The 26,584-nt window shown below is 45.6% G+C and overlaps 1 protein-coding gene across 5 annotated transcripts in view; it reads left to right on the top strand.

Moving 5' to 3' along the window:
- Window positions 1-26,584, top strand: part of LOC113572382 (E3 ubiquitin-protein ligase RNF123) — an 89,738-nt gene that overhangs the window by 12,165 nt on the left and 50,989 nt on the right. For 4 of the 5 annotated variants that reach the window (XM_027001883.2, XM_035520577.1, XM_027001882.2 and 1 more), the window contains exons 22-35: window positions 3,701-3,801; window positions 3,894-4,086; window positions 4,522-4,667; window positions 6,575-6,658; window positions 7,135-7,242; window positions 7,695-7,872; window positions 8,870-8,944; window positions 10,197-10,284; window positions 10,704-10,791; window positions 11,156-11,240; window positions 16,046-16,185; window positions 18,514-18,702; window positions 22,564-22,639; window positions 24,558-24,642. In XM_027001883.2, the coding sequence (XP_026857684.2) occupies window positions 3,701-3,801; window positions 3,894-4,086; window positions 4,522-4,667; window positions 6,575-6,658; window positions 7,135-7,242; window positions 7,695-7,872; window positions 8,870-8,944; window positions 10,197-10,284; window positions 10,704-10,791; window positions 11,156-11,240; window positions 16,046-16,185; window positions 18,514-18,702; window positions 22,564-22,639; window positions 24,558-24,642 (1,636 nt within the window). Of the gene's footprint in view, window positions 1-3,700; window positions 3,802-3,893; window positions 4,087-4,521; window positions 4,668-6,574; window positions 6,659-7,134; window positions 7,243-7,694; window positions 7,873-8,869; window positions 8,945-10,196; window positions 10,285-10,703; window positions 10,792-11,155; window positions 11,241-16,045; window positions 16,186-18,513; window positions 18,703-22,563; window positions 22,640-24,557; window positions 24,643-26,584 lie in introns of those variants that run through there. The other variant, XM_027001884.2, reaches the window with a different exon arrangement.

Here is a 26,584-nt window from a genome sequence, read left to right as displayed (position 1 = left end):
GTGATAATGGGCTGGAGCCTGAGGATTCAATCTTGGTGATTAAAATGAAAAGGAGAAGATGCTGACTGTTGAGAGAGCGTAGTGGTGTCTGCACATCTGCACCTCTGAGGCCCAAGATGTGCAAACATCTTGGCTAGAGACATTCAGCACTTACATTTTATTTTACCATACATTTCTTTTGGCAGGTCGATCTTTGTTGACATTGTTGACAAGTAATTTTAAAATAATCAAATACCCTTAAGCAAACTGAAAGATTCCAGAAATTCCACATATTGCTGTAATGACCTTTTATGATGTACAGGAGTATTTAAGGTTCGTACTTTATAACCAGGGTCATTTTGGGATCAAGGGAGAGCACTCGGGCAGGGATTGCCAGCTTCTCTCTGCATCTCCCTCTGTCATTCCCTCCGGCCGCTTTGCTTGATTAAACCCTGATTATTCCGGCAGGGTGCTTCTCTGGCGTACACCCCCACACCCCACCCACACTGGCTCCCCTGAAAACCGCCTCGTCCAGTCGCGCGATCGGCCGCTGCTGGCGCCTGATCGTTTCCCCCGTGCCTCACGAGTTCAGGGGTGGTTCTGGAAGGGCAGATGATTGAACACCCGTAATATTTACGCTCTGTTGACGCTGACGGATTCAGAGCTGGGAGCTGTCGCCTCTGGCATGGGTCTCCTCTAACGCGGCAAGGCGGAGGAAATTCGAGGCGTGAACTTTGCCAACTCATGTCTTGCGGCAATATTGATTCGGGTTTGATGTTTTTTGTGTTTTTTTTTTTTTTTTTCCTCCTGATTTTCTTACATATCTTTCTTTCCCCCCTGTACTTCAAAGCCTTTTTCTTTTTCCTGTTTTGTATTCTCTTCTCTGAATGCAGCTTGATGTGCACCATTTCCCACCATGCCTCTCTACTCAGTGCTTATCTCTGTAAGCTTCGAAGGGCAGCATTGATTTCTGTTGTGATGGCATCATTACTGCGGCCGTTTTCGGACGATGGCGGTTATTGATGTCAGTTTTGTCCTTGCGGTTGGATATCATGAACTGCCTTTTCGCTCTGATGTGTATGTGCGCCTGTTTTGCAGCTTGAACAGGCTCGTTAGTTTCTTTTATTTAATAGGAGCTGCCTTTAAAGCTTCATGCGTGGCCACTTGTACCATCAGCCCCATTTAAACCTGCAGCTCAGGTAGGAAGTTTGAATTCGCTCCAACGTGAAAGCATCGTTCCTCCCTCAGCCTCTGCTAAATGAGCTCCTATTGAGCTCGGACCGTGTTCCTTCCATCGACCTCTTCCTTTTCTCATCAAACTGCGTAAATCGCTACCTCTTTCCCAACCTTTGGCAACCTTTATACAAAACCATGGGAGGAACCTGACGCAAATCTGAGCGTGACGGACAAACCCACCACCCGTTACTGCCTATGAACAGACGAGGCTGGTGGACGTCACCCACAGCGCAGGACCTCTGGACTGCGCGCGTCCATGTGTCCACACCGTGCCTCTTACTGGTGTAGAAAATGTGAAAGATTTATGGTTGAGCCCTGGGATTCAGATTCATCACTGGGGGCCATTTTCGAGGTTGTCAGGTGTAAGGATTGGCGTGGCCACATGTAAGATTAACTGTTTGTCCCTCGTGGGGTGGGTAGACGCAAATTCAGCTCAGTGGTTAAGGTACTTGACTTGTAATCGGAAGGTTGCTGGTTCAAGCCCCACCACTGCCAAGTTGCCACTGTTGGGGCCCTGAGCAAGACCCTTAACCTTCAATTGCTCAAGCTGTACTCAGTCATAATAAGTCGCTTTGGATAAAAGCATGAGCTAAATGCCATAAATGTAAGTAAAGGACTACTCAAGTAGTCGGTTCTTAATTGGCTCTCAAATCAAATGTCCAAAACATAATTTATCTTCAAATTAATTGTAGTAAAACTTACTGTTGTTGCCTTCAAGTGATGTACAATTCCTCATTTAATGTCATTTTAATTGATGTCACATAAATGATGTTAAAAAATAAAGATACTGGATATGGTTATGATGGTGTCGTTTAAGGATTATTTCTTCATCGCTCAAGACAAAGTGACAAGGGGAAGTAGATACATTGAATTTCACGATGTGATGACCGTTGTTACAACTTGAGATGCAGTTGTAAAATCCAATTTTTAAAATTATATATAACTATTAGTAGACTCCCTAAACTGTTTCCTAAGTGTGCTTTCATCTGTACTGCTGTTAGTGGGCAGTTCTCTTGCAGGGGTCTAGGTGTGTCACAGATTATCGTGCACTGCTGTCAGTGGGCAGTTCTCCCCCAGTGGGTCTAGGTGTGTCATGGACATTCCACCAAGTGGCTTCAAATCAAATGTTTGGCGACTCTTAGGATTATTCAAGCGAGGCAGAAAATGTGACAAAACGCATGCAATTTGCAAAATCTACCATGCCACTAAGTACAGAGGCAGCATGAGTTCCTGTAGCGGAGCTTAAGAAGATGTCGTGGTTGCTGTTCACCCATGGCCAACTATACAGGGCAGCATTCAGAAAGCAGCATTTGTAAATCCATTGCTTTACATTTTACGTCTCGTAAATGTTATATACAATTTCTTGTCATTTTTGTTTCTACTTTTGCTTGATAAAAATACAATCAGCTGCAAACATGCTGCTCCCAAAGGTTCTTCCATCCCACAAATATTGCCCTGTGATGTGTGCGGGTCTACTTCCTGTTATCTGGTTGACTGTTTTACTCTCGGGTAGATGTGCCGCTCAGTGGTTCTCCAATCTCCGTAAATCTCCCACACTTGACAAGCCAGGTGGTGGCAAAACTAGTTGAACAACATGGGAAATAACGCAAGTGAAAAAGATTGTTTATTAATTTACATTCTGCAGGGAGGTGTACGGCATCCTGGGAAGTCTGAGTAAACTTAACTGAGTAAATGTACTACCCACCTCTGGTCTTGCATCACCCATCCAGTGGAATTTACTTTTAAAAGTGGAAATTACACTTTGTTTGGACTTGGACAGAAAGGCGATGCTAAAAGGTTATGGAATAATACTGGGTGCTTTGTGGATCTGTCTGAAGAAATGGGAACCGTGCGGGAACCGTAAGGGAGAACTCCACAGGCACACACTTTTGCTCAGAGTAACAACAGTCCTAATCATAACAGATAAGTGCTAAACATAACAGAGTTAAAGACCTCTTTCAAATCAGCTTATTGCCAAATATGAATTTTTTTTTGTTGACTTTTTAACTTTTATGTGTGATTGTTCTTTTCGGTTGCTTTCAGACAGTGATGCATTTAAGCTTCCATACATTTACGTGGCACTGTTCAGTCCCTGGGAAATAAAGTCTCAGCGGTATAGGCTGAAATGACCTCACTTTAATCCGTGTTCAGACCTTTTCTCTCAATTATCCTCCATTTGTCTTTTTATGACTGAAGTTGCTCATGTGAAGTTTGGGCATTAAAGGGCCTGACCAACAAGGGCTCCGTGACCACAGACGGGCCTTGTGTCATCTTGAAGTGTAAAGTAGGACACATTCTTTCCCTAGGACCTTGTGAAATGCACACCGATGCATGATCAGTAGAAGAAAAAACCAAAACTATAGAAAAAGTTATTTAATAATAATAATAATAATAATAATAATACACTGACAGGACGTTCCATCTTTTGATTCAAACCAGTTTATATGACGTCTGGCTTTGTTTTCCTCTGTGTTGCCATGTCCAGATGACCTGGCCACCAAAGCCAACATCATCATCGACCCGGCAGAGATCCAGGCTGCCTCCATGGACGACCTGGATGAGGACGAGGAGAGCGGAGCGGGCCAGGTGAAGCTTCTGTCACGCCGCCTGCTTTTCTTTGTTGGGGGTGGAGTTAGATTGAATGAAGCCCTGAAGTCTGTGTTTGCGAGTGTGTGCAGAGGCCGTCTGGAGCAGCGGCAGTGGGTGGGGCTCTGGCCAGGCCGAGCTGGCTCAGCTCGCCCACGCTGGGCCGGGCCAATCGCTTCCTCAGCACCGCCGCCGTCAGCCTGATGACCCCAAGGCGACCCCTGGCCCCACCCGAGAAGGTCAAAGTGCGCGCTCTACCTGTAGAGCAGAGGACAGAGGAGGACAGTAAGTCTCTAAAGAGTCCAGTGCTGTTTCTAAGTGTAGAAACCTGTAGTTAATGTCATGGTAATACATGGGCCTTGTCTTCAGTTTCAAACATATAGTTTTGTACTTGCAAAGTCTGTTTTGCTGTTGAATAAGTAGCATAGCATGATAATAAAGGCTTAATGTGGGCAGCACATTATGCCCTAGCTCCTACAGAGCGACACAAAGCCCTCTCTACCTCTAGTAAGCTGCAATTTCCAGCCCTACAAAGGAAGTCAGCAGGAAACCAATTAGCTAGGCTAGGTGTGATGAGAAAGAGGGGAAAAAAACTCACCTGCCTCAAGGAAAAGATGCCATGTTTCGAGACCTTGACAGGGGATAATCTGTTCTTTTTCTCTCTTTTTTTTGCTTTCAAATTTTCTCTCTCTCTCTCTCTCTCTCCTCCCCCACTTCCAGTCGAGGGAAGCCATGGCAACGATGGGCTGTTGCTGGGGCGACCACCTGAAGAGCCCGACCAGCCAATCACAGAGAAGTCCCTGCTAGAGATCCTGGATGGGATCGTGATGATGTACAACCTGAGCGTTCACCAGCAGCTGGGCAAGGTGAGGAGCTGCTGGTGACCCCACCCCTCGCTCCACCCCTTCGTCCTTGTGTGCAAAGCACAGGGGAGGGGCGTGGCGAGTGGCGCTCAGGGGCCCAGGTGGAAGTAGCGCCCTAGCTAACGACACTGTGCGGCGAGACATGCTGGGAGCAGCAGGCCATGTGTGAGGCCACATTTGATTTTGCACAGGCCAGCGTGCGGTCATCTCTTTGAAATCCTGGCGTGTCTCACATTCAGAGGGAGAATGTGACCCAGTGCAGACCCATCTTTTGATGTTTCATTTGATGCTATTTTCAACCTGCGTGATACGGACGAGAAGTTAATGAATAACTCAGTAAAGATGGCCGGACCTCAGGCTCTGTGAAGTGCCCTGCTGGATAGTCCCCACGTGCACCTCTGTCCTGTCCTGCTGTCCTGCAACTTTCCGACCCTGTCCTGGCTTCTTCTCGCACTCGGTGTCAGCAGGGATGTGAAAAGGTGCTGCTGTTCTCTTGCTTCTGCTGTTCTGCATAAACCCGCTTCCTTGTATGATGTGTTTCATCATTCTTTTAAACTCAGCTTCACTCTTTTATTTAATAAATTCATTTTTCCACCCAATAAACTCCACCCGCTGCTGACAAATGCAGGATTTGCTAAAATCATCCCGCCGACACATGGCAAGCTACGTCCAACTGATCCAAACAAGTTGTGAAAAGGAAGGACACGAGGAAAATTGGTTCATCCGCAAGCAAGCGTTTTTGTCTCCAGTTCTGTCTCCTGTGACTCTGAAAATGGCCTGCGCACACCTGCGAGGCAGCTAGGTCTCACTTCAGAAAGGAAGTGCATTTAATTGTGCTGTAAGCATGCTTCCTAAGCACTTTCGTGGGCTTCCCGGAGCACTTAACGGTGCTAAACCAATGTCACAGCAAGTGGCCGGTAAGATGTTTGGAGTGCCCAAAAGGGGTCATTCAAGACAGAGCACCTTAAACAGTCTAGTGCTGACCGTGTACTTACCATAAATACCTACAAAAAGCCCCTTCATCATCGGGGGTTCAGAGGACATTTGTACCTCTGTTGGACCAGAGTTAAAAGCAGTGAGGATTATAAAATTTTACTTACACTTGAGGACCAGGTGCATTTTGAGTGGTATTGTTTAAAGTGTGTTTTGATGTTTTGCTGAGAGTTTCTTGGTCTTTTTAATATATGAGGACTTTTTTTTGTCAGAAACTATTAGATATGTGTTGATCGTGGAAATAGATCTAATTAAATATATATATTTATAATTATTCTTTATAAATATTTTTCCCTAGTTGGTCAGCACCATAAGATTTGGCTCTAATGATAAATGTTTCTGCTGAGAACATCTTTGACAGCTCATATTACTCCATGGGGTTGACATACAGGAGCAAATAACTGTGTTAATGAACCTAAACTACTTGTTTATTTATGAAATGGAGACTAGACTGTCCACAGCAGAACCTCTTGCTTTTTTACCTTTTGGTCACACAGTAAATACCTGTTGCTGTGTTGTCCTCAGTTGGATATGGTGCAACTATTGCCTGGCGTTCCTCTCACCCCCTCTCGAGGGTTTGCTTACTGGAGCAGAGCTGGAGCCATCAGCCACCAGGTATCGAGGGGTCTGCTGAGATAATTGGCCATTTCCTTCCCCTGTGGAATTGCTGTGGTTCTGTGGTGTAGAGGAACCCCGCTGAGTAGTCAGACAGGACTTGATAGCATTACAGGGTGCCAGATCGAGTGAGAGGGTGGAGATCATTTTTCGGTGCGAGCTCACTTCAGAGATGAGCTTGGGGATTGTTTTTCGAGTGGGCATGTCTGACACTTTTTGTGTGTGTGTGTGTGTGTGTGTGTGTGTGTGTGTGTGTGTGTGTGTATGTATGTCTGTGTGTGTGTGTGAGATGCTTTCCACAGATGGTGGTTGTGTCAGACGATGTGCATGAGTATGCTGTGGCTCTGAAAGACACTGAAGAGAAGATTGCCAGATGTCCAAGAAGAGTAAGCAAAGAAGAGTGAAGTATACTCAACCACCCAACCAAACTGGTCCATAAGTGTCAATATTATCTAAGCCTGCCCAATATGGACAGAGTAGCATACTGCAATTATACTGCAACAAACTGTGATGATATACTTCACAACAGTCCGTTAAAAAGTGTCGTTGACGACCTTCGTTATTAACTCATCATTTTTTGGACCATGTCAATCCATTGTTTCATCAAAATCACAGCAACCTGTCTACTCGATGATTTGTTAGAGAGCTCATTTATGTATTGGAAGTCTTTTCAGTATCAGTATTTCAAAGACCAATGGTGGTATTAGAATAAATCAGTGATGCATTGTGCAAACCTGCTGGCAGTAACAAGTATAGCACAGCCACTTTATACGAACTAGGACAATGTCCAGGACAATAAGAGCTTGATCTGTATGGTCTGAAATCACGTATATCTGACAGAGTTCTTCCATGGTGTGTGCAGAGGTCAGATATTCTGGAGGAGCTGGAGAAGAGCCAGAGAGTGTTCTCAGAGAAGCTGAACCACCTGAGTCGCAGGCTGGCCTGGATCAACGCGACCATCTACTCCAAGGTACATACTGGCCCACATTATGAATCTCTGAGAGAGGGAGGGAGAGCATCAGCAAGAGTCAGAGTGAAAGATTGCTTTCTCTCCATTCCAAATCCGCTTACCAAGGACAAACTTTTGCAGTGACAAATCCATTTCTTCTGTTATGGTATCGGGCTCTGACTTCTTCCCTGTTCCTGCAGGGCGTTTGTGTAGATGTGCTTTGCACTGCAGAAGCTTGTAAAACTTTTACATTTGCTGAAGTCGACAATTGTCCTTGGTTTTAATGGAAGGGCGTGGCCGGAGAGGACAGTGCGGCATGCGTTGTCGATGCTGATTTGCCCCGGCAGAAGCGGCTTGGTATTCCTGGTGCGTGTGGCGTAGAAGGGAGACATGCTTTCCTTCGTGATTCTGCCACTGCGTCTCCACTGTAACTCAGGATCTGCTGCGACTGTGTCTGTCTCTGTGTGACGCAGGAGAAGATGTTGGACGTGTACTGGCTCCTGCGTGTGTGCATCCGTACGATCGAGCATGCGGACGCCGCAGGGTCCCTGTTCGCCTTCACGCCCGAGTTCTATCTCAACGTGGGCATGAACAGCTACAGCGCCCTCAAGAACTACTTCAGCCCTGCCCACAGCATGGAGGAACTTCCAGGTGCGAGGCACTGCCGCACGTCCCGCTCCTTCAGCGCTCGATCATATACCACACGCACAATTAGAGCAGCTGGAAACCACCAGTGCGGATAACAGTTGGCACGGCATCTGATAACGTACATTCATTTGCATAATGCTAATTGATGTTAACTATGAACCAGAGGTCTACATTCCTGCGGGACCCATGGGAACCCACCGCAGTATCTTGCGGCGTGGGACTAAATCTCAGTGAAATGCTCGGCTGCGGGGCAGCACATACGTGTAGAAAAAGCTTCCAAATGTGTAAATAGTCTAAATAAAATAATCATGATTTGATAATTAGTGTGTATAAATAATATAAAAGGATAAGTCAAATAATAATAAAGGGATAAACTCATTCTAAGTGGCTGCAAAGCAACCAATCGCATGAACAACAATCAAAGTGCATTACTGCGTTACAGGAGTGGCAGCACCTTTAGACAGTCAGGCGGCCTCAGCTGTGGCGAGTGCTCTGTAGAAAGGCGGGGGCTCCACAGTAAAGCCGTCTAAAGGCCCTTCTGACGTATGGCAGTCATTTTCAGTCGTTACCAAGGCAAGGGGAAATCAGCTACCATTTGCTCGCCGTGATAAATGTCAAAGTGTTAATCTCATATCGGCCACCTCTGGTTTAAAGAGTCACGTGTGCACAGTTCAAAAAGGGGCCAAGCAGAGCTGTCATTCGCCTCGGGTCCACTAAAGTGACGAATGACTTAAAAAAGGAAGCAACAGAAAAGTGTGGGGCGGGCGTTCGACCATCCGTCTCCGTGTCGGGGCGTTTTCAAACTATATGCTGCATCTTTATTAGTAATTATCTGTGAAAATATGGACAGATGTATGTTCGAGCCAGCGCCAGATCATTTCAATTTCCAGCTCTGCACCTCTTGCAGTAAAACGCTGGTCAGCGCTTTGGCCTTCTTCTGGGCTGATGTTTTGTTTCTTTTGACTCGTATTGAGCGAGTGTGTGTGCACTTTGCCCACAGGCTATGAGGACACACTCACACAGCTTGCTGCCATCCTCGCCAAGCAATTTGCAGACCCGCGCATTGTGGGCACAGGTAACCCCTCCTCCCCAATAGCCCCTCAGCCACCCTGCAGTGTGGCAGACATTCAAGAATACAGATTTTGTTGCATTTAAAGTGCTTTTTGTGCGCGCGTGTGTGTTGGGGTAGGACGGATCAGGGGATGGACACAGTGAGCACACCTCTGGCAGTCCCACATATTTCCTAAGCTTGACTTGAATGAGTTCAGTTCATTACGTTGTCTTAGTCCAGACGCTACTGTAATAAGAGGAGACCCATTATGATTTATGAGCAGATATTGAATTGCAGAGCAAGACACGAGCTTCCTCTCACGCTAAACTTTAATGTGTAAGTTCCATCTCTCTCTCTAGCCCTCTCCCTCCATCTTTCTTTCTCCGTCTCTCCCCTCCCGTCTTTCCTTCTTCCATTTATCTCTCCTAATGTCGCATCTATTTTCATTACCTGCACCGAAGGGAACAGGGGAAGGGAAAAAAAAAAACTAAAAACGGCGCCAAAAACGTGTGAGTAATTTGTTAGGGAGCTATTTTAATGGGAGTTCTTTAGACCTAATATAGCTAGTGGCTTCTGAGTCCCATTCGTCACCCAGGCTAATTCTTCATATGAAGGTATAATTAAAACTTTCCTCCTCTCCTGTCTCGGGCAACGTGCAACTGCTTGCAGGGCCTAGAACCTGTTGCGCGGGTTCGACTGTGCGCAAGCATGGCGTCAGTGATATTTTGCTGTTATTGCTTTTTACGCTCGGAGTAAGATAAGCGACTTGTTTTGACGGCACGAGGCCTCATTGTGCGGGAGCCTGCTTGCTTCCTTCTGAGACGTTCGAATCATCTCCAGGAGCCGTGACGCCATTGCAGCCCAGCACGATCAGATAGGATTGTTAATAGATTTACTGTTAGATAGCATATGGCTTTCATTCTTGGCTCAGCAGCTGTAATGCTTCTTAATGGTGTGGCAGGGTAGCAAGGCTGCTTTACTGATGCTGTGCGCTGTCTCTTGTGTTTTCTAAAGACCTTGATTCTGTGTTTTCTCAGCAAGGCAGAGATGAGCTTTGAGGCGATCGCACAGATCATTGATCGCTAATAATTTCAAGGGCGCACCCACACCCATACATACCCACATGCACATACATATTACCACCCTATTAACCCCTTCAAAATGAGATGTTTTTCAACTGCACACCCCAGTGTGCCTAAATGTCCCTTGCCATTGACACCAAAGCTGCCCCTCCATGGAAAAAAGTCTCTTCCCATTTGTTCCGTCTCCTCTGCAGACATCAAGGACTCGCTGATGCAGGCACTGGCCAGCTACGTGTGCTACCCGCAATCCCTGCGCGCGGTGGAGCGGATCCCCGAGGAACAGTGAGTACCCCACCCTCCCACTACTGGTGTTAAAGGACTACTGGGTTCCAAACGTGTTTATCGTTTGTGGAAGTGTGGTGTGACGTGGTTGTAACTCGCTGCGAGCCATGTAGAAACAGGGTGAGGGAGGAAGGAGAGAAAGAATGCTTGATTTTTATGGCCATGTTTTTTCTGAACACAAAGACCCACTCCTGATTGTATTGGCTGTTTGTCCTTCAAATATTGGTCCAAGTTGTTGTATCAGTCAACAAAGAGTTAACAAACTGTAAGCGTAAATCTTAATAGTTCTGAAAAACTTAATTGGGTAATTGGGCACTTGTGTAACGTCACTAAAGGACGACATTTTACGGCAGAGCTATTTCTGCGCCTCGCCGGATGTGTCGTGCACGTGGGTTCTTGTGCGGTCTCTCTCTCTCTAGGCGTGTGGCCATGATGAGGAACCTGCTAGCTCCCTACGAGCAGAGACCATGGGCTCAAACCAACTGGATCCTGGTTCGCCTGTGGAGGGTGAGCCCTGCCCTGTCTCCTTAGAAGATAAAATTACTTTAACCATAAATTTAGCTTAATTAATATTAATTAATTAATGAATATATTAAGTTTACAAATGGTCAAGGCAATTTGTTGAGATTCTATGAGGTGCATTTATTCAGCGTAACTGGCATGCCCATTGAAGTAAATGCAGTTTTAGCACCCTCCATGAGTTCTGGGGTTCCCCCCCTCCACAGATTACAGCTCCTCTGGCGTGTAGAGCGCGTGGGTGTAGCGTCTGACAGCGCTCTGCATCTGGAGAGGCTCCATGTGGCTGGGCCGGATGGTCTCACTCACTGGGCGCTGTGTGCGTGCGCACGTGTGCATGTGTGTGTATCCCCAGGGCTGTGGCTTTGGCTACCGGTACACGCGGCTTCCCCACCTGCTGAAAACCAAACCGGAGGACGCCAACCTCCCCAGCCTGCAGAGTGAGTGCTCTGTCTTGGTGTGCATCTCTCATCTCCCCCTTTCTCTCTTCTATAATTAGGTTTCTCCCACTTAGTTCATCCCTCTGTCTGTCTGTCTCTCTCACTTACACCCCCCCCCCCCCCACCGAGCTGTTTTCACTGTTCCTGTTTCTTTCCCATTGACCTTCTAGTCCCTTTTTGTTCTATAGTATTTTGAGCTGATGTACAAAATCTGTATTCATTTGGCATTTTACTTCTGTTGTCGAGGTTCTTTAGATCCAGTTATTAAAGCACTGGCGTTATTTCTTGGCTTATATTTGTAATTTTCTAAATTTGGACTCTCCTTTTCCTCCTCACTGTTTTCATGTACAGCACATCTATGTGTGAGTGCACGTGTCTGTGTAAAGACTGTCAACCCTTCACGCTAAATGGCATTGTATTAATGTCCTCCTCCCAGTACCAAAAACAAAGCACTAAATCTTTCTCATCAGCACTGACACACACAGCACAATACAAGCAGTGCTGTCTATTAATAGTATCAAGGAGAACAAGCACTCAGAAGCAGTGCCATCCATCAAGCAGCTAAATTTGCAGGCGTGTTTTCATTGCACCTTTTTCCCGCGTTTCTTTCATTCTCACTGATTATTATTGTTGGTCTCTGAAGGTGGAATAATGGCCCCGTACAAGTCTAATTTAAATAGCTTTCTGTTCATTTATAAACAGAAAGTTTCTTAATAAGATCAGGGATATTGCAGCAGCACCCAACTCATCAACACTACTGCACCGTCCACACGTTGCCCGCCCACATGACAGCAGAGCTGAGATGACACGGCCAGAGGGCAAAGGTCAATCAGCAGCTAACACCAAAGTCCTCACGAAGCTGTTATGAAATGTCGTTAATGATGGGCAACGTGAACTCAGCGACCACCGAGCTACTGTTTGCTGTGCTTACAGCAGTTGAAATGAGCTCTTTGTGGACGGACAACGGATGGTGAATATCTATCTCCTGTACTCAGCTAAAGACAGAATTTGAGCAACAAACTAGACGTCACCTGGCCTTTAATTCATTCATCATGTTGGCTGAAGTGTTAGGGGTTCAAAGTGTGTGACCAAACACAGTTTTCATGTAGAAGGCTGGAACAGTTTCACTTAATCGTTGGTTGTCAGTGCAATTATTTAGACCTTATTGTCTTAGATCTCTGTATTGTCTTCAGTTGAAATCAATGTTGGCACTGCAGCAGCCCAAAGTGTGCATGTGCGAGTGCGCGCGCACACACACACACACACACACACACACACAAATCTCCTTTACCAACTGGCAAAAACAGTTCTTCATACACAAGGCATTAATCCGACCTTAATCCCTCTTCCTGAGTTGCATTGGTGGTCTCGTTCTGGCATTGTGCCCCTGCCTGATAACGGAAGCTGTTTATTAAATTGCCCTGTGCGGCTGACACCAGCCCCTAAAGTTGGTTCTTAACCATGCTGGGCCTTGGAAGAGCACAGCTGGCAGTCCCCCTCTTACCTGAGGTGCTTCTGTCTGCAATGGCACCCCGGGTCACTGGAGGGGTCTCTGCATAGACCTGGATTTGGCATGCGTGTGAGGCTGGGGAATGGGAGACGAGGCCCATGTGTCGGTGTGTGGGTGAATGACACGTGTGAGACGAGTATCTTCCGCCCAGGCTCATTTATGCTTCTAGGCCATCGAGCTTTGTTTTGCTTGCGCATAAATTCATGAGATGTTGTTTGCCCATGTCTTCCAAGTCTTTTGCCTGGGCACATAGACAGCAGCAAGCACAGGAGCTGAAGTCCAGTCTCATGGGCTGCACACAGCACACTAGTCACTAATCATTAACTCCAGCGTTCAGGTCTACAACCTGCTGCTACAATAGGCCGCCATGTCTAAAGAGCGCTGTGACACATCTGAGACGTTTTCCGCCGTGCGTGGTGTGAAGGTGCAGTCCAGTCTCAGGTGTTCGGGCTGATGTGTTTTCCACTTATGTTCCCTCGACCGATTTCTCAAGAAAAGCAATCAGTCATGTTCACGCCCACTGCCTCTGTGACTAGGCCTAAATCGGCGCCTTTCACGTCGAGAGTATGAGACGACATTCCAGACTGCACGGCCCTGCGACTTCATCTCCTCACTCGCGAGAACGGAAAAGTCCTCTGTGCTCGACTGCTGAGGCCTTTGTTGTAGCTACGCGTGGCTTCCCGCCTGTGTTTGACTCGCCTTGTCTCCGTGCTAATTCTCTCATTTTCTCACTCTCATTTGCATGACCTCCAGGGGATTTGTCAATTGCTGGTTTCCAAAGTAAGTTTCCTTCCCCTTTTCCATTCTGCCTTATATCCATTGTATTTTCTTTTTTTCCTGGTCCAGATCATCACGGCTAACCTATAATCATCTGAAGCTATGGAAACCACAGTGATGGCATTCATATCCATGTTGAATGCTGCGTGTGTAGTTTTTACGGACGGGTGTAGTTGTAACACCCTCTTGTTGGGTTAGTTACAACTTTTTGCTCATTTTTAGTTGACTCTCCCTTATAAATGTCCCTTATGGACTTTTTGCGAAGATTTTAACAAAACTGTGTGACTTCTTTAATGAGTAAATATCCCATCTCCCGCATCTTAAAGAATTAGATAAGTTATTGTTATTCGGTGTAAACATTTCGAGCTGCGTGCTGACATGAGATGTGTGGTCTGGGTTGATGTACCCTCATTTGATTTGTAAATTTCCTCTTGTCGCGGATTTGCATAAAATTGAATCTGTGGCCGGTTCAGACTGTGTCCGCTGGGGTCTGTGGCGTATTCGGTCCTAAGCCCCATCTGTTTGAGGCTGTGCTGTCTGGCCTAATCATGAATGCAGCGAATTGGACTGGCACAGCAGGTCTAACAGAGGAGTGAACAGACTGCTCTTTAGGAGCACTGCCAGCCCTCACGTATCTTTTGTTTTGTTTTGTTTTTTTGGAATAAACAGCCTGTTCATTTCTGTGCATTTAATGCATTGTAATTAGGAGTTACCCATGCTTCTCATGTTATCAGCGAGGAGTCCCAGAAGGGAAGAAAGAGAATGTGCTTATCTGATTACGTCCGTTGAGCTGTGGGCTGTGTGTGTGTGTGTGTGTGTGCGTGCGTGCATCTGTGCGTGCGCACGTGTTTTCGTTTGTGTGTGTGTGTGTGCGCGCATGTTTGTGTTTTTGCGTGTGCATGTGTTTTCGTTCATTTGAATCTGCGAAAAATGCAGGTGCATCTTGGGGTTGTTAATGAAAACCCTAGGGCACTCCTGTAAGCTTAATGGGGAATAACTTGGGAGTAAACTGACAGGGTCAGGCGGTAGAGCTCATGCTAGTTCAAAACCTGCTTTCACCAGGTTAAAACCCCCTAAAACATGAACGTTGCTGGGGCCACCTTTGCCTGTTTTTTACTCAGAGCTAAAACGTATATGGCTCACATCTCTTGTGAGGTGCTTTACTGAGACACTATCATACCCGTTAGCATATTCAGCTCTTCTCTTTTACAGGAAAATGAGAGTGAGCCAAGAAGTGTGGCTGGTCAGCATTCGATTGTGTCAGGGCGTAACCTCCTCCGTCCCTCCCCACCTTCGTGCTCGCGCTCTCTCTCTCTCTCTCTTTCCCGTTCATCTTTATTAATCCGCCCTGTTTTGCTGGCTGGAAACATGTTTCCGTGCCCGTCCCGCGTTGCCGCTTCAGACTGAAGCATGCCAACACTGACAGGATGATTGCCCGTTCCTGACCTGCTGTTGTCGGAGAACCGCCCTTCCCGGACCCGGCCTGCATAAAAGTGGATAAGCCTGGAATCGACTTCCGTTTCCAAATCACTCCCCATCATCCCTGTTTTAGATAACGCCCCCCCAATTCTTTGTCCTGTCTCTTGCCCTTTAAACCCCGTTGTCACAGCTAGCATTGGGTAGCAGAGCAGCACTGACTCCCTTTAATTGAACACAAAGGTTATGTGTTTATTACAGGACAGCGACCTCCCTGGCTCTTGGATTAGCTCTGTTCAGTGTGTTTGCCGCACACTTCGTACCACTCTCAGTGGCTTTTAATGTCTCATGAAGGCCGCTCTGGCAAACAAGCCTATGGAATTGCCCAGCACCCTCTGTCGGGGCGCGCGTGGGGGCGGGGGGACGAGGGTGCTTTTGCCCTGTGTGCAGAAAGCCGGCGAGACAGCAGGAGCGTCGGAGCTCCGGAAGCCCTAGGCACACTGCTGCGAAGTGAACGGGGACGCCGCGGGGTTGCTCGGGTTTGTCAGATGTCGCCCGCGAGAACACTGGCTCCTGTTTGATCACGGCTGCTTAGCATTGGCCTGTTGTGCTTTATGCTATTCTCATCACTCATTACTGGTTAATTAGGGTTGCGGGTCTAATGAAAGAGGTAACGGCTGATTACTGGAAAGGGATCATTTTCATTTAATTCTGGACTGTTGCTATATAGGCAGATATTTTTGGACATCTTGGGCATAGCTTTCAGTCACAATCTGTTCAAATTAAGCATATGAGAGGAATATCAGATGTGTTGTGATGCTGGTATAATTATTGAATTGAACTGACAAGAAGTGTTATCTGCTTATGAAGGTCGTCCTAAAAATACTGTGCAGCTCAAATGTTCGAAGCCATTTCTAGGCTATTAAATAAATGATACACATCCCACTGAAAGCATTACAGAACCATTTGATGATGATAGTTCACTGGAGCATCACAGGTCCATTAGGCTGTGTTTGTAGACATGTTTGTGGGCGGGGCCAAAGGGTGGTGGTCTGTTTTATTTATTTATTTGCCGAACATGTTCTTCTCTGATTGGCTACAGAGCCTTGTCCATCCCTCCTGCTGCAGAAGCACATGGCAGAGCTCCTGACTCAAGACAAAGACATGGCCGCCAGCTTCCTCAACAGTGTCCTCAACCAGCTCAACTGGGCCTTCTCTGAGTTTATTGGCATGATCCAGGAGGTGAGGGATATACACACCCTTTGCCAATCAAGTGTCAAATGGTTTTGGAGCACCCAGTATCAGCTGTGATTCAAAAACAGCTCCACCAGCTAATGGGTATATTTTGAAGCTGTACGTTACAGGTTGTTTTTTTTTTTAACATTTCACTGCAAGTCAGATTCATAGAAGAGTTTACAGAAATATTGCTGCTGATGCAGGACTTGAGTCGATTGAAGCCTTTAAATTATTCACAGCGGGGCTTGTTCAGTTGCATTGTGATTATTGTCATCCACATAGCGTTTACAGTGGCTTAGTCATTCACATGTTAAACAGTGGTATTTGCATACAAATGAGTTTGTCATCGAAATATGTTGAATATGCTTGATATTAGCACTGCGACCGATGTTGCAATGTAGGACTTGTACCTGCATCTACACGAACGCAGCTGTTTTGTCCCACAAACCGATCGTCTAATTGTAATGCAGCACTCCATTTACATTCATGAGTAAACAACTTTTCACTTCCATTGTAAATATGTATAACGGGAACCAGTTACCATTTTCCGTGTGTCACCTGTTGTCGTGCATGTGTGCGTGTGCCACATCACTTAACATCATCACTGTTCTCTTCTTTTATGCACGCAACGATTGCATAATGGTCCTGCCGTCGTGGCCATGGCCATCCTGATCTTCCTGGTGGCACTGTCCTATTATCTGTCCTCCCAACTCTCTTCTGTATTCATGTATTCATAGCCCCACCCCCCTTGCAAATCTATAATTTGTTCCCCGGATAAATTTGAGAGATGAAAGATTTGAGAGGTGAAAATAGACCTGACTGGCCTACCATCTCATTATTGTGAACGGAAGACCCAGGGTCCCTTGGGCCGTGGTTGGAAAGAGCAAGTTTCTCTGCTCCATAACAGCAGGGAATTACGTGCCAGCGGGGGACTCGGAAGAACAGCCAGCTCGTCTCTGGGTCTTAGCATGGTGGCATCTTGGGCACTTTGACCTTTGAAGGTTGGCCTCCATGGCTCGGAGGACGGCCAGCTCCCGGGGAAGGCTTTCATCTCGGATGATCCCCTGAATTAACAGGAGGCGATCTTCAGAGGGACGGGGACACTGCTTGCTAGCTGCTTCTCCAAGGCACGCTTGTGGGGTGTGGGGTGTGGTTGGTACGTGTTGTGTGTGGATGAATGAGAAATAAAAGGGCGTGTCCAGCATATTGTGCTATTTTGGAGCTCATCAGTTTTGGAGCACAGCAACACTGTGTAGGTTTTGGTGTTGATCCACCATGCCAAACCATTTGCATGGTGATTTTCAGTTGGTTGATACAGGAAATAAAAACTTGCCATTATTTCTTGGAAGTTAGTGTAAATGTCAGTATTCTAGGCAACTGCTACTGTTAGGAAAAATCAATGCAAAATGCTTTCACAGTCTCAAAAGTGTATATTACATTTCACCCTGTGGAATTTGTTCCCATTTGCTGTAAACTGTCTTTGTTTTGTTGGTTTGGTTGGCTTTGTTTTGTTGTTTTTGTGTGTGTGTGAACGTAATGCGCTCAACTGTGCTCTATGGCGGAACATTCAAGAATACCAACATGCCAGATCCAGCACATCTCATCCATGTCTTCAGAGTTGAGATAATATGACTATGCTGTTGTTATCACAAGATGTTTTGTTACTTACTCTTCTCAGCATGTTGCAGAACACTGACTAACTACATAAAACAGACAGATTTAGTCCGCATACAGTAAACAAGCACCATCAGAGTCACATTGTCGCCAAACTGCAGTAAAACTGCATCGTAATGGGGGCTCCCAAGGGCTTTGTCTTGTGAAGAAGGACCTGGTCTCACAGCTCTCTCATATCATTTTTACTCATTGTAAAGTTCCCCCTCCTGTTCCTTATGGAATCATTTATTTTTGTAAATCTTTGAAAACATCGGTATCAAGCTCAGTTTTTGAATCATTTATTTTTGTAAACCCTTGAAAACATTGGTATCAAGCTCAATTTTTTTATAGGCTTTTTACAAAAAAAAGTTTACTAGCCTACTGTTTTGCTGGTGCATTGTGTATGCTTCATATCTCATTAGCTATAAACTCTGTGGGGGAAGAAAAAACCCCACGAAAGATTGTGACACATCACATATTGTGAAAATGTTTCATCATGATATTACCTTTTTACCGTACCACTCAGTCCTCCGTCAGGGGCATCCAGGTGTGTCAGAGAATTGTGAGTAGATCTCCAGTGTGGCAGGCTTTCAGAAGCTGGGTGGTGGAGTTCAAGAGTGGGACTCCTGTGATCTGTAGGTCATGATATGTCTCTGTACTTAATGAGTCGCTGTGTGGTAGATCCAGCAGGCAGCAGAGCGGCCAGAGAGGAACTTTGTGGACACGAGGCAGCTGAAGGTGTGTGCCACGTGCTTCGACTTGTCTGTCAGCCTGCTGCGCGTGCTGGAGATGACTGTCACCCTGGTACCCGAGATCTTCCTGGATTGGACCCGCCCCTCGGCTGAGCTGCTGCTGCGCCGATTGGCTCAGGTGGGTAAAAGCAATTGATTTGTTGTGTGTTTCGGGTGAAGTAAAGGCACCAGATTGATTTTGTGTCTCAGAAGTGGCTTTATATTGAGGGTAGCAGATTGTTTTGGGTTTTTGTTTTTGTTTTTTTTCCTCACCCTTTCAGAACACGGGTTCCCATTATTTATATTTAAGTCTTGAAAATGTTTTACACCAACTTATGGTGGCATTCAATATTATTGAAGTCTTTGCACATACCAAGATTGAGTTCAGGTGTGACTAAATCAGGCTTATAGTTTAGAATGACAAGTTTTGCATATAGTGACCCTATAAGATCAAAAGATTGCTGGCTCAAAATATAGCCGTACATGACGTTGTCTATACACTGTGTATATACACTGGTCAGCCATAACATTAAAAACCTCCTGCAAAATACTGTGTAGGTCTAATGCCGAAAATACAGCTTTGATCCATCAAGGAAGGGATGCTGTGAAACCTATTGGACACTGAAACACAAAGAGGCCTGTGAAAGTGTCCTGTGGTGACTGGCACCAAGACAATTACAGCAGATCCTTTAATTGCATGATGGGGCCTCCATGGGTCGGACTTGTTTTTCAAGCACATTTCAAGGAAACCCAGTCGCATTGAGGCCTGGGAAATTTGGAGGCTAAGTCAGCTCCTTGAATTCTGTCATGCTCCTCAAACCATTCGTGAACAGTGTAGCAGGGTGCATTATCCTGCTGAAAGAGACCACTGCTATTAGGATATACTGTTGCCATAAAGGGGTGTGCGTGGTCTGCAGCAATGTTGCAACTAGGTTGTGTGCATCAAAGTAACATGCACATGAATTCCAGGACCCGCATTTCCTATCAGAACATTACCCACAGCATCACGCTGCCTTTGCTGGCTTACCTTCTTCCCATAGTGCATGCTGGTGCCATCTCTTCCTGGGGTGGATGACTCGCAATCCCCTGCCCATCGACATGATGATATAAAACAAAATGTGATTCATCAGACTATGCCCCCTTGTTTCACTGCTCCATGGTCCAGTTCTGATGCTCACGTGCCAATTATAGGCGCTTTCAGCGGTGGGCAGGGGACAGCATGGGCACTCTCAAGTTTAATTTATTTAAATAGCACTTTTTACAGCACACATTATCACAAAGCAGCTTTACAAATGTGGATCCAGATCCCTGATTAGCAAGCTGAAGGCGACCCAGGGAAAAACTCCCTGGGTGCATTTAAGGAAGAAACCTTGGGAGGACCGAGTTCCAAGAGGGAACCCGGCCTCCACTGGGCAGCCCAGCTAGTAGTCAGTCCATGTTTTATTGTTATTTTAGTAGCCACTTCTGTGTAGATGTGGAGCTTCAGCTACTCCAGTGGGTTTATGGTGGGCAGTGTGGATGTAGAGCCTCAGTCAGTCTGGTGGGTTGGCTGTTTCTGGGATGGCAGCCCTGGTTTGTCTACTGGCAGCATCGGTTTGTCTACATGGTTTGGGATGTTTTCTTAGATGCTTGATCACCTATCAGCAGATCTATTCCAAAGTTGGGCTCATTTTCTTCTGGCACCAGGATTTCTGCACAGGTCGACGGAGGAGCGGGCGGGGGGGGTTTGTCTGCCAAAGGTGACAGAGAAGTAGGTGGCTGGGCCAAAGCAGGGGGTATCAGGGGGCGGTGGGAGGAGCCACTGCAGCTGAAATGGCTTGAAGATTGGCAACAGCTCGACACCAGGAACCCTCTGACTGGTCTGCAGCTATGCAGCAGGCTGCGACACAGCGATGTGTGTTCTTTCACTTTCCTGTCATAACCAGCATGATCTTTACCAGCAATCGGTGCTATAGGAGCTCTTCTGTGAGATCAGACCACACAGGCTAGCCTTTGCTCTCCATTACTGCTGTCAGTGAATATTCTGAATTCGATTATATAATCAAATTGCTAAAAAACCCAGACAAATTGATGTTTGTTTGTGGGTGGGGAAAAACAGCACTGCCGTGGCTGTCAGCTATGCGATTTCTTGCATCCACTGAATGCACTGCGTGATGGACGGGAGTCACACAACGTCAGTTTTGCTAATGGAAAATGAAGCGCGTAGGTCAAGCTGAAATGAACAAACAACCCGACAACAACCACGTGCTAATGATGCCAGAGATTTCACAGCTCAGCCACAGAGGGAGTGATTTGCACTCAAAATGGTGCAACCTCATGAGAAAGTTGTATGCAAGTGTGTAGGCTACCGTGCTGAATAAATACATATAGAAGGCTAGAGACAGAAGTCCCCAGTGGTTATTATTTCCCATTTCATGTCAAGGAAAAGTTAAAAGACACAGTTTTGTTGAAATAAATATATGTATACTGGCACGTGTCTTGCTGTATCTGTTTTCTTTAGAAGGAATAATCAAATGTCATTTTTGGCCAATTTTGATAGTGCTAATCCCCATGCAGTTGTCCTTCCTTGGACCACTTTAGGTAGATACTAACCACTGTATACTGGGAACCTCCCACAAGACCTCCCATTTGGGAGATGCCCCAATCGTGTAGCCAACACTGTTTGGTCCTTGTGAGACTCACACAGTTCCTCACACTTGGTCATTTTTCCTGCTTCTATTACATCAACTTCAAGAACTGACTGTTCACTTGCTGCCTAATATATCCCACCCGTCCACAGGTGCCACTGTAACCAAATAGTGTTATTCACTTCACCTGTCAGTGGGTTTAATGTTGTGGCTGATCAATGTACTTCTCTGCTAGAGTGGACATATTTTAACATGTAAAGGTGTTCTACTGTAGAGGTGTAGAGTGGCTTGGGTAAATCGTAACTTAAAATGAGTATCGTTTCATTTCTGATCTTTGAACATGAGCCGTCTGTTCGTGTCCGTGATCGGGTGTCTATTACCACAAAGAATTGTTTGTATGTTTTGAGATGTCTGTGATTCTCAAGTAGTTTGGCTATATACCAGATTCTGCATGCAGTAATCAAACATATCTGATGAATCTGATCATGAAGTTCCTAAAGTAAGCTTGTCTGTTTTATTCATTTGTGGTTTTGGAGCACAGTAATATATGTATGTTTGTGAAAGTGTTGTCCTGTTTATGCATGGAGTTTCACAATGTTTGTCCAATAACCCTTTTAATAGCCTTGATTCTATCACTGCGTGTGTGTGTGTGTGTGATTTCCAGACCTTCAGAGGACAGCACAGCGTGCTATTGTTAATAAAGTGCTGTTTGAACCTCACTTCATTGTCGCCACTTGACAATGCTTCCCTCTCTCTCCCCATCCCCCTCTCTCTAGCCCCCCCCCCGACCCCTTATTTGCTCTAATTCACCCCCTGTCAACAGCCAATTCCACCTGAATAGAAGGAGTTTATAAACATGTTGCTGTACAAAACATTTGTGCGAGAGCCAAGAGTAGAGTAATCATAGTACTGTGGCATTATTTACATATATGTCCTTTAAAAAAAAAAACTCCCACAAAACCTCATGTTTATCAGATTCACTTAATCTCTCCCTAATTAGGCACCATGATGAATTACCACAAGAAAAAAAAAAACATTTATGTTTGAACCTGTTTATATCAATCAGGTGAGGTTAACCATTTACTAATCATGGGCTGTGCGCGTATTGCTTTCATCCCAAGGTCTTGGCACTTTCAGCTCATGCACTGGCCAAATGTGTTTTTGTTCCATAGAAAGGCTTTATGCTGAAAGCAAAGTTATTGCTCACATTCATTTGCATCCTGCACCCCAAGTGATCCGGATGCTCCTCCTAAAAGCTTTCAGACGCGCTTCACAGTGAGTCTAAGAGAGCACCGTGAGTGGAGAGAGCCTAGTGGGAGAGTGTGTTTGCGTTGCTGGGTTAATAATAAGCCTTTGTGCGTTTTCGCCCTCAGCTGCTGAACCAGGTGCTGAATCGAGTGACTGCAGAGAGAAACCTATTTGACCGGGTGGTCAACCTCCGTCTCCCAGGTAACGCTCAGTCATGTGAACATCAGCAAAGGCGTACATTTCTGTGTACTCCAAAGTCTGGTTCGCAGTTAGACATACTTAACACTGCACCATAATATATATGAATGTCAAGTATCGAGTTTCTGCAGGATCTTTGACATAATTGTACTTCATATGTACAATTCAAGGCCAGAAGTATGAATGGGTTTTATCATATGCGGAAGCGTCCTGGGTAAAGCCATTGGTGGGACTTTGTGGCTTCTCTCATGTCATCTGCCACTGTTGTTTAAGCCCCTCTGCATGTGCGCATTTTGCATCGTTTCATGTAATAATAATAAAAAAAACAAAAAACAGTTCCAGCAAAAAAGGTTTTGAAAGTTTTACAGGACGGCTCATGCACGCGAGAGAAAAGGGAACAAAGGTCTTGGTGTGAAATCATAATTCAATTTAACTGAAGGGTACTGAGGTCATCCTACGCCCAGAGGGCCAATTTATCAGGCGTGGCAAGGTAGAATGACGAGATTCATAATGCATGAATTTGGGTCACCCGCCCGAGCCTGAGCTGCCTTGCTGGTAGATGCCTCTGATGAGGAGAGCTGCTGTTTTTTGTTTTTTTTAGATCTGCTTTGCATTTTAGTGGCAAACAACTGCGATCAGCAGGCATCTGGAGAGTTTGTCGGCTCTGCTCAAAGAAGCATTTTAAAAGAAATCTATTTATTCATACGCTAATGGTACACATGATGCAGTGAGATCCATTTACAGAATTGCATTTGTTTAATGTTAACTCCCCTGGTTGGTTTTCACTTATTGTTTATTTCATATATTGTTTCATTCATTGCAATTTTGGGGTGACGTGCGCCTTTAATACTGGCTCCACAATATGGACTTTATACGTATGGTCTATTTTGGCACAGACTATTCAGGTCACATTACCATGGAAAATGGCACTGCGCATGTTAAGAGATTAGTGGGTGAAGACAGGTGTGTAAGTGCTTGTAAATGCTTGTTCAGTCGAAAATATCTGAGCTAGTAAATTTGGTCCGTTCCTTATTGTGCAATTCAGGCAGGAAGTAACAGCCCTTGTGTTTTATCCATGTCATGCCTGGAAACCTTCCACCGCTGTGCGGGTTTCGTTGCAAAAGTTCAGCCATTTCTCTCCAGGGAAGGCACTCGGGAGCATGTTGATGTACCTGACATTTTCAGACTTGACCACCTCTGCGGGAATGGCTGCCTGGGTCCGCCATTAGGTCCACAGCGCCAGTCCCGAGCATGGCAGGGCCACTGATCTCCACCATTCCCAAGCTCTACCTTGGGAAAACACTTCTCTGTCTTAGCACCTAGGTGGTGGAATGAACTTCCTTGCGGTCTCCAAACCATATCTGAAGAACCACCTCTTCAAAGAACTATTACACTAAAAAAAGGCAGTAGTTTGGCACTTTAGTAGTTTGTGAGTCACTCTGGATAAGACCATCAGCCAAAGGGCTCTAAATGCAAATGTTCTAAGCAAATTTACCACAAACAGAATGTTATAGAAAAAGCCACCCAAGCTTATGGAAGCTATTGTCTGTTCACTTTCAAGACTGCAGCTCAGTGATGAAGAATCTGGCATTCTGTAAATTGCTTTCTGATGGTGCAGTGGGGCTTTGATTGACCAGCAGTGTGATTTTCCTGGGAAACGCTGAGAAGGACTGCCCTGCGATTTCTGTTCATCAGGAGTAGACATGCATGAAATAACTATCCATCTTTTGGTATTCATCACTTACTGTGTTTTTATTTGTTTCTTAAAGAACACAACTATTATGAAGCTGTAATTTCATATTCTATTTATTCCATTCATGTGTTTAGGCAATTCCCTTATTGAAAGCCTGATTTGAAATGATACTGAATCTTTTTTTCAGCAGTATTGGCTTGAGCATGGCCCATTTCCATGTGTACACAGGGCTGGAGAGCGTGGACCACTACCCCATACTGGTAGCAGTTACAGGAATTCTGGTGCGCGTTCTGGTGGACTCGGACAGACAAGGGTAAGTCCTTGAACCCGCTCCCCTCATTACGGGGCTGTTGTTACTGGGTGGTAGAGGGCCAGTGGGTTACACCAGACAGACATCACTATTAAGGTTGCTATTCCTAGTTGGCCTGAAGGGTTTTTTTCATGTTTGAAGAGCGAAAAAGAGCTCCCCTGAGCTTGGTTAGCACTTCCAGTACAGGAGACGATGTCTTCAAGGCGGCTCCCTTCGTTTAGTACGTGGGACATTTGGCCGTCGGCCTCAGCTCCGCTCCAGTCTGCTCTAGTCTGCTCCAGAGGTCAGCTTTCTTTTTGAAGGTTGCTTATCATGCTCCGGTGAAAGTCACAGCTGCATTTGTTTGTCTTGCTCTGGTGTATGAGCGTGGTGGTCTGTACTTCAGAAGCTATCTAGACTAATTGTGGAGTCTGCCTTTCCCTGTCTCTGTGGATGTTTGCGTGTGTGTGTGTGTGTATACATACATAAGGGTGCGTTTGGACACATTTTACATTTACATTTTTGGCATTTAGTAGACACTCTTGTCTAGAGTAACTTACAAATGTGCTTTGCCATTTACTCATAGAATGTGTCCTAGCCAGTACAGTAGGTTAAAGTTCAAGATACCATTGAACTCGACTACTGTTGAAATACAGGGATCAGTGCTGTTACCTAGATGTGCAAAACAAGTATAAGCTCTCGAAATATTAGGGGACACGTTAGCTAGGCCAGCAGGATAAGGTGTCAGAGACTGACCTGAAACCACATTCAGGTTTACCCCATAATGGAGACAGTAAGCCCAAGGCATATATCTAAAAAGAGGCAATGCACCAGTCCTGGCTCCATCTTGACGCGTTCTACCCCCACCTGCTTCCATTAAAACCCCTCATGCCTTTTTTCAGCTGACCTACAAACGAGGCACGAGTGTTAAGAGAGTTCTTGTGCACTTGAAATATTAGGGGAAACTTGGCAGCAGGCGGCGATGGTGTCATCTGTAAGGTCACATGCTGTCTGGAACTCGTCAGTGTGAGAAATGGTGCCTAAAGGCTGCTGTCTGTTTCAGCACTTCCACCAGATTTAACAAAAACAACAACAAATAATTGCTGGGAATTTGACAGTGTCTTATACTACTACAGTGTTTATTACGGGTAATGAAGCTTTCTTTTTTGGAAGCAGGAAGGTTATATGCTGCAGGCTTTTGGATTCCCTTCAGTGAGTTCACCTTCTAAGTGGTGCATTTGGGTGGTGTTCTGTCTGAGAACAGTTTCTGGTCACAGGTTATTGAACAAACCCACATGATGTCATTTTAACATTTTAACGTCCCGCATGCCGTTCCGCAGGTGCCGCGCTCTTCCACTGGCCCTATGTGATGTGTTATTTTGCAGCTCCTGTGAAGCTTACGTATTTGTCTTTTCCCTGGAATTTCAGTTGGCTCAGGTGTATTGCTTTTTGACTCAATGGCTGTAATTACTGCTCTTCAGGCACTTCAGACTGTCCTTGGTCAGGTGCCACTTTTCTTGGGTACTCTGACTGAATGTGTGAATTGTGCCATTACCCACTCTGACTCTTCAGAGTGACTAATTTCAGCCTCTTTATGCCTAACGCTGGTAGCAATTTTGTTGTTTCCTCATTCAGATGTGCATTAGAGGAGATTGTGTGTGTGTGTGTGTGTGTGTGTGTGTGTGTGTGTGTGTGTGTGTGTGTGTGTGTGTGTGTGTGTGTGTGTGGAGTCAAACCGATTTTCATCCATTTTGGATCACGCATTGCTATCGGTGATTTGAAATTACTCCATTGTTCCATCAAGTCCCATTATTACAGGGAATTACAATTATAGGGACCTTTTGTTAATTATGAAAGCTTTTTATCCCAACTGAGGCACTATTAGGAGAGGCCTACTGTTTATTGGACCCACTTTCTTACCTAATGCCTTAATCTCAGAACTTGGTTTGGCCTTAGTTTCAGGACT

The sequence above is a fragment of the Electrophorus electricus genome, chromosome 20 (assembly GCF_013358815.1).
Source record: "Electrophorus electricus isolate fEleEle1 chromosome 20, fEleEle1.pri, whole genome shotgun sequence".
In the NCBI taxonomy this organism is placed as follows: Eukaryota; Metazoa; Chordata; class Actinopteri; order Gymnotiformes; family Gymnotidae; genus Electrophorus; species Electrophorus electricus.
Note: the sequence above shows the minus strand (reverse complement) of the source record. Positions and strands in the feature narration are given on the sequence as shown.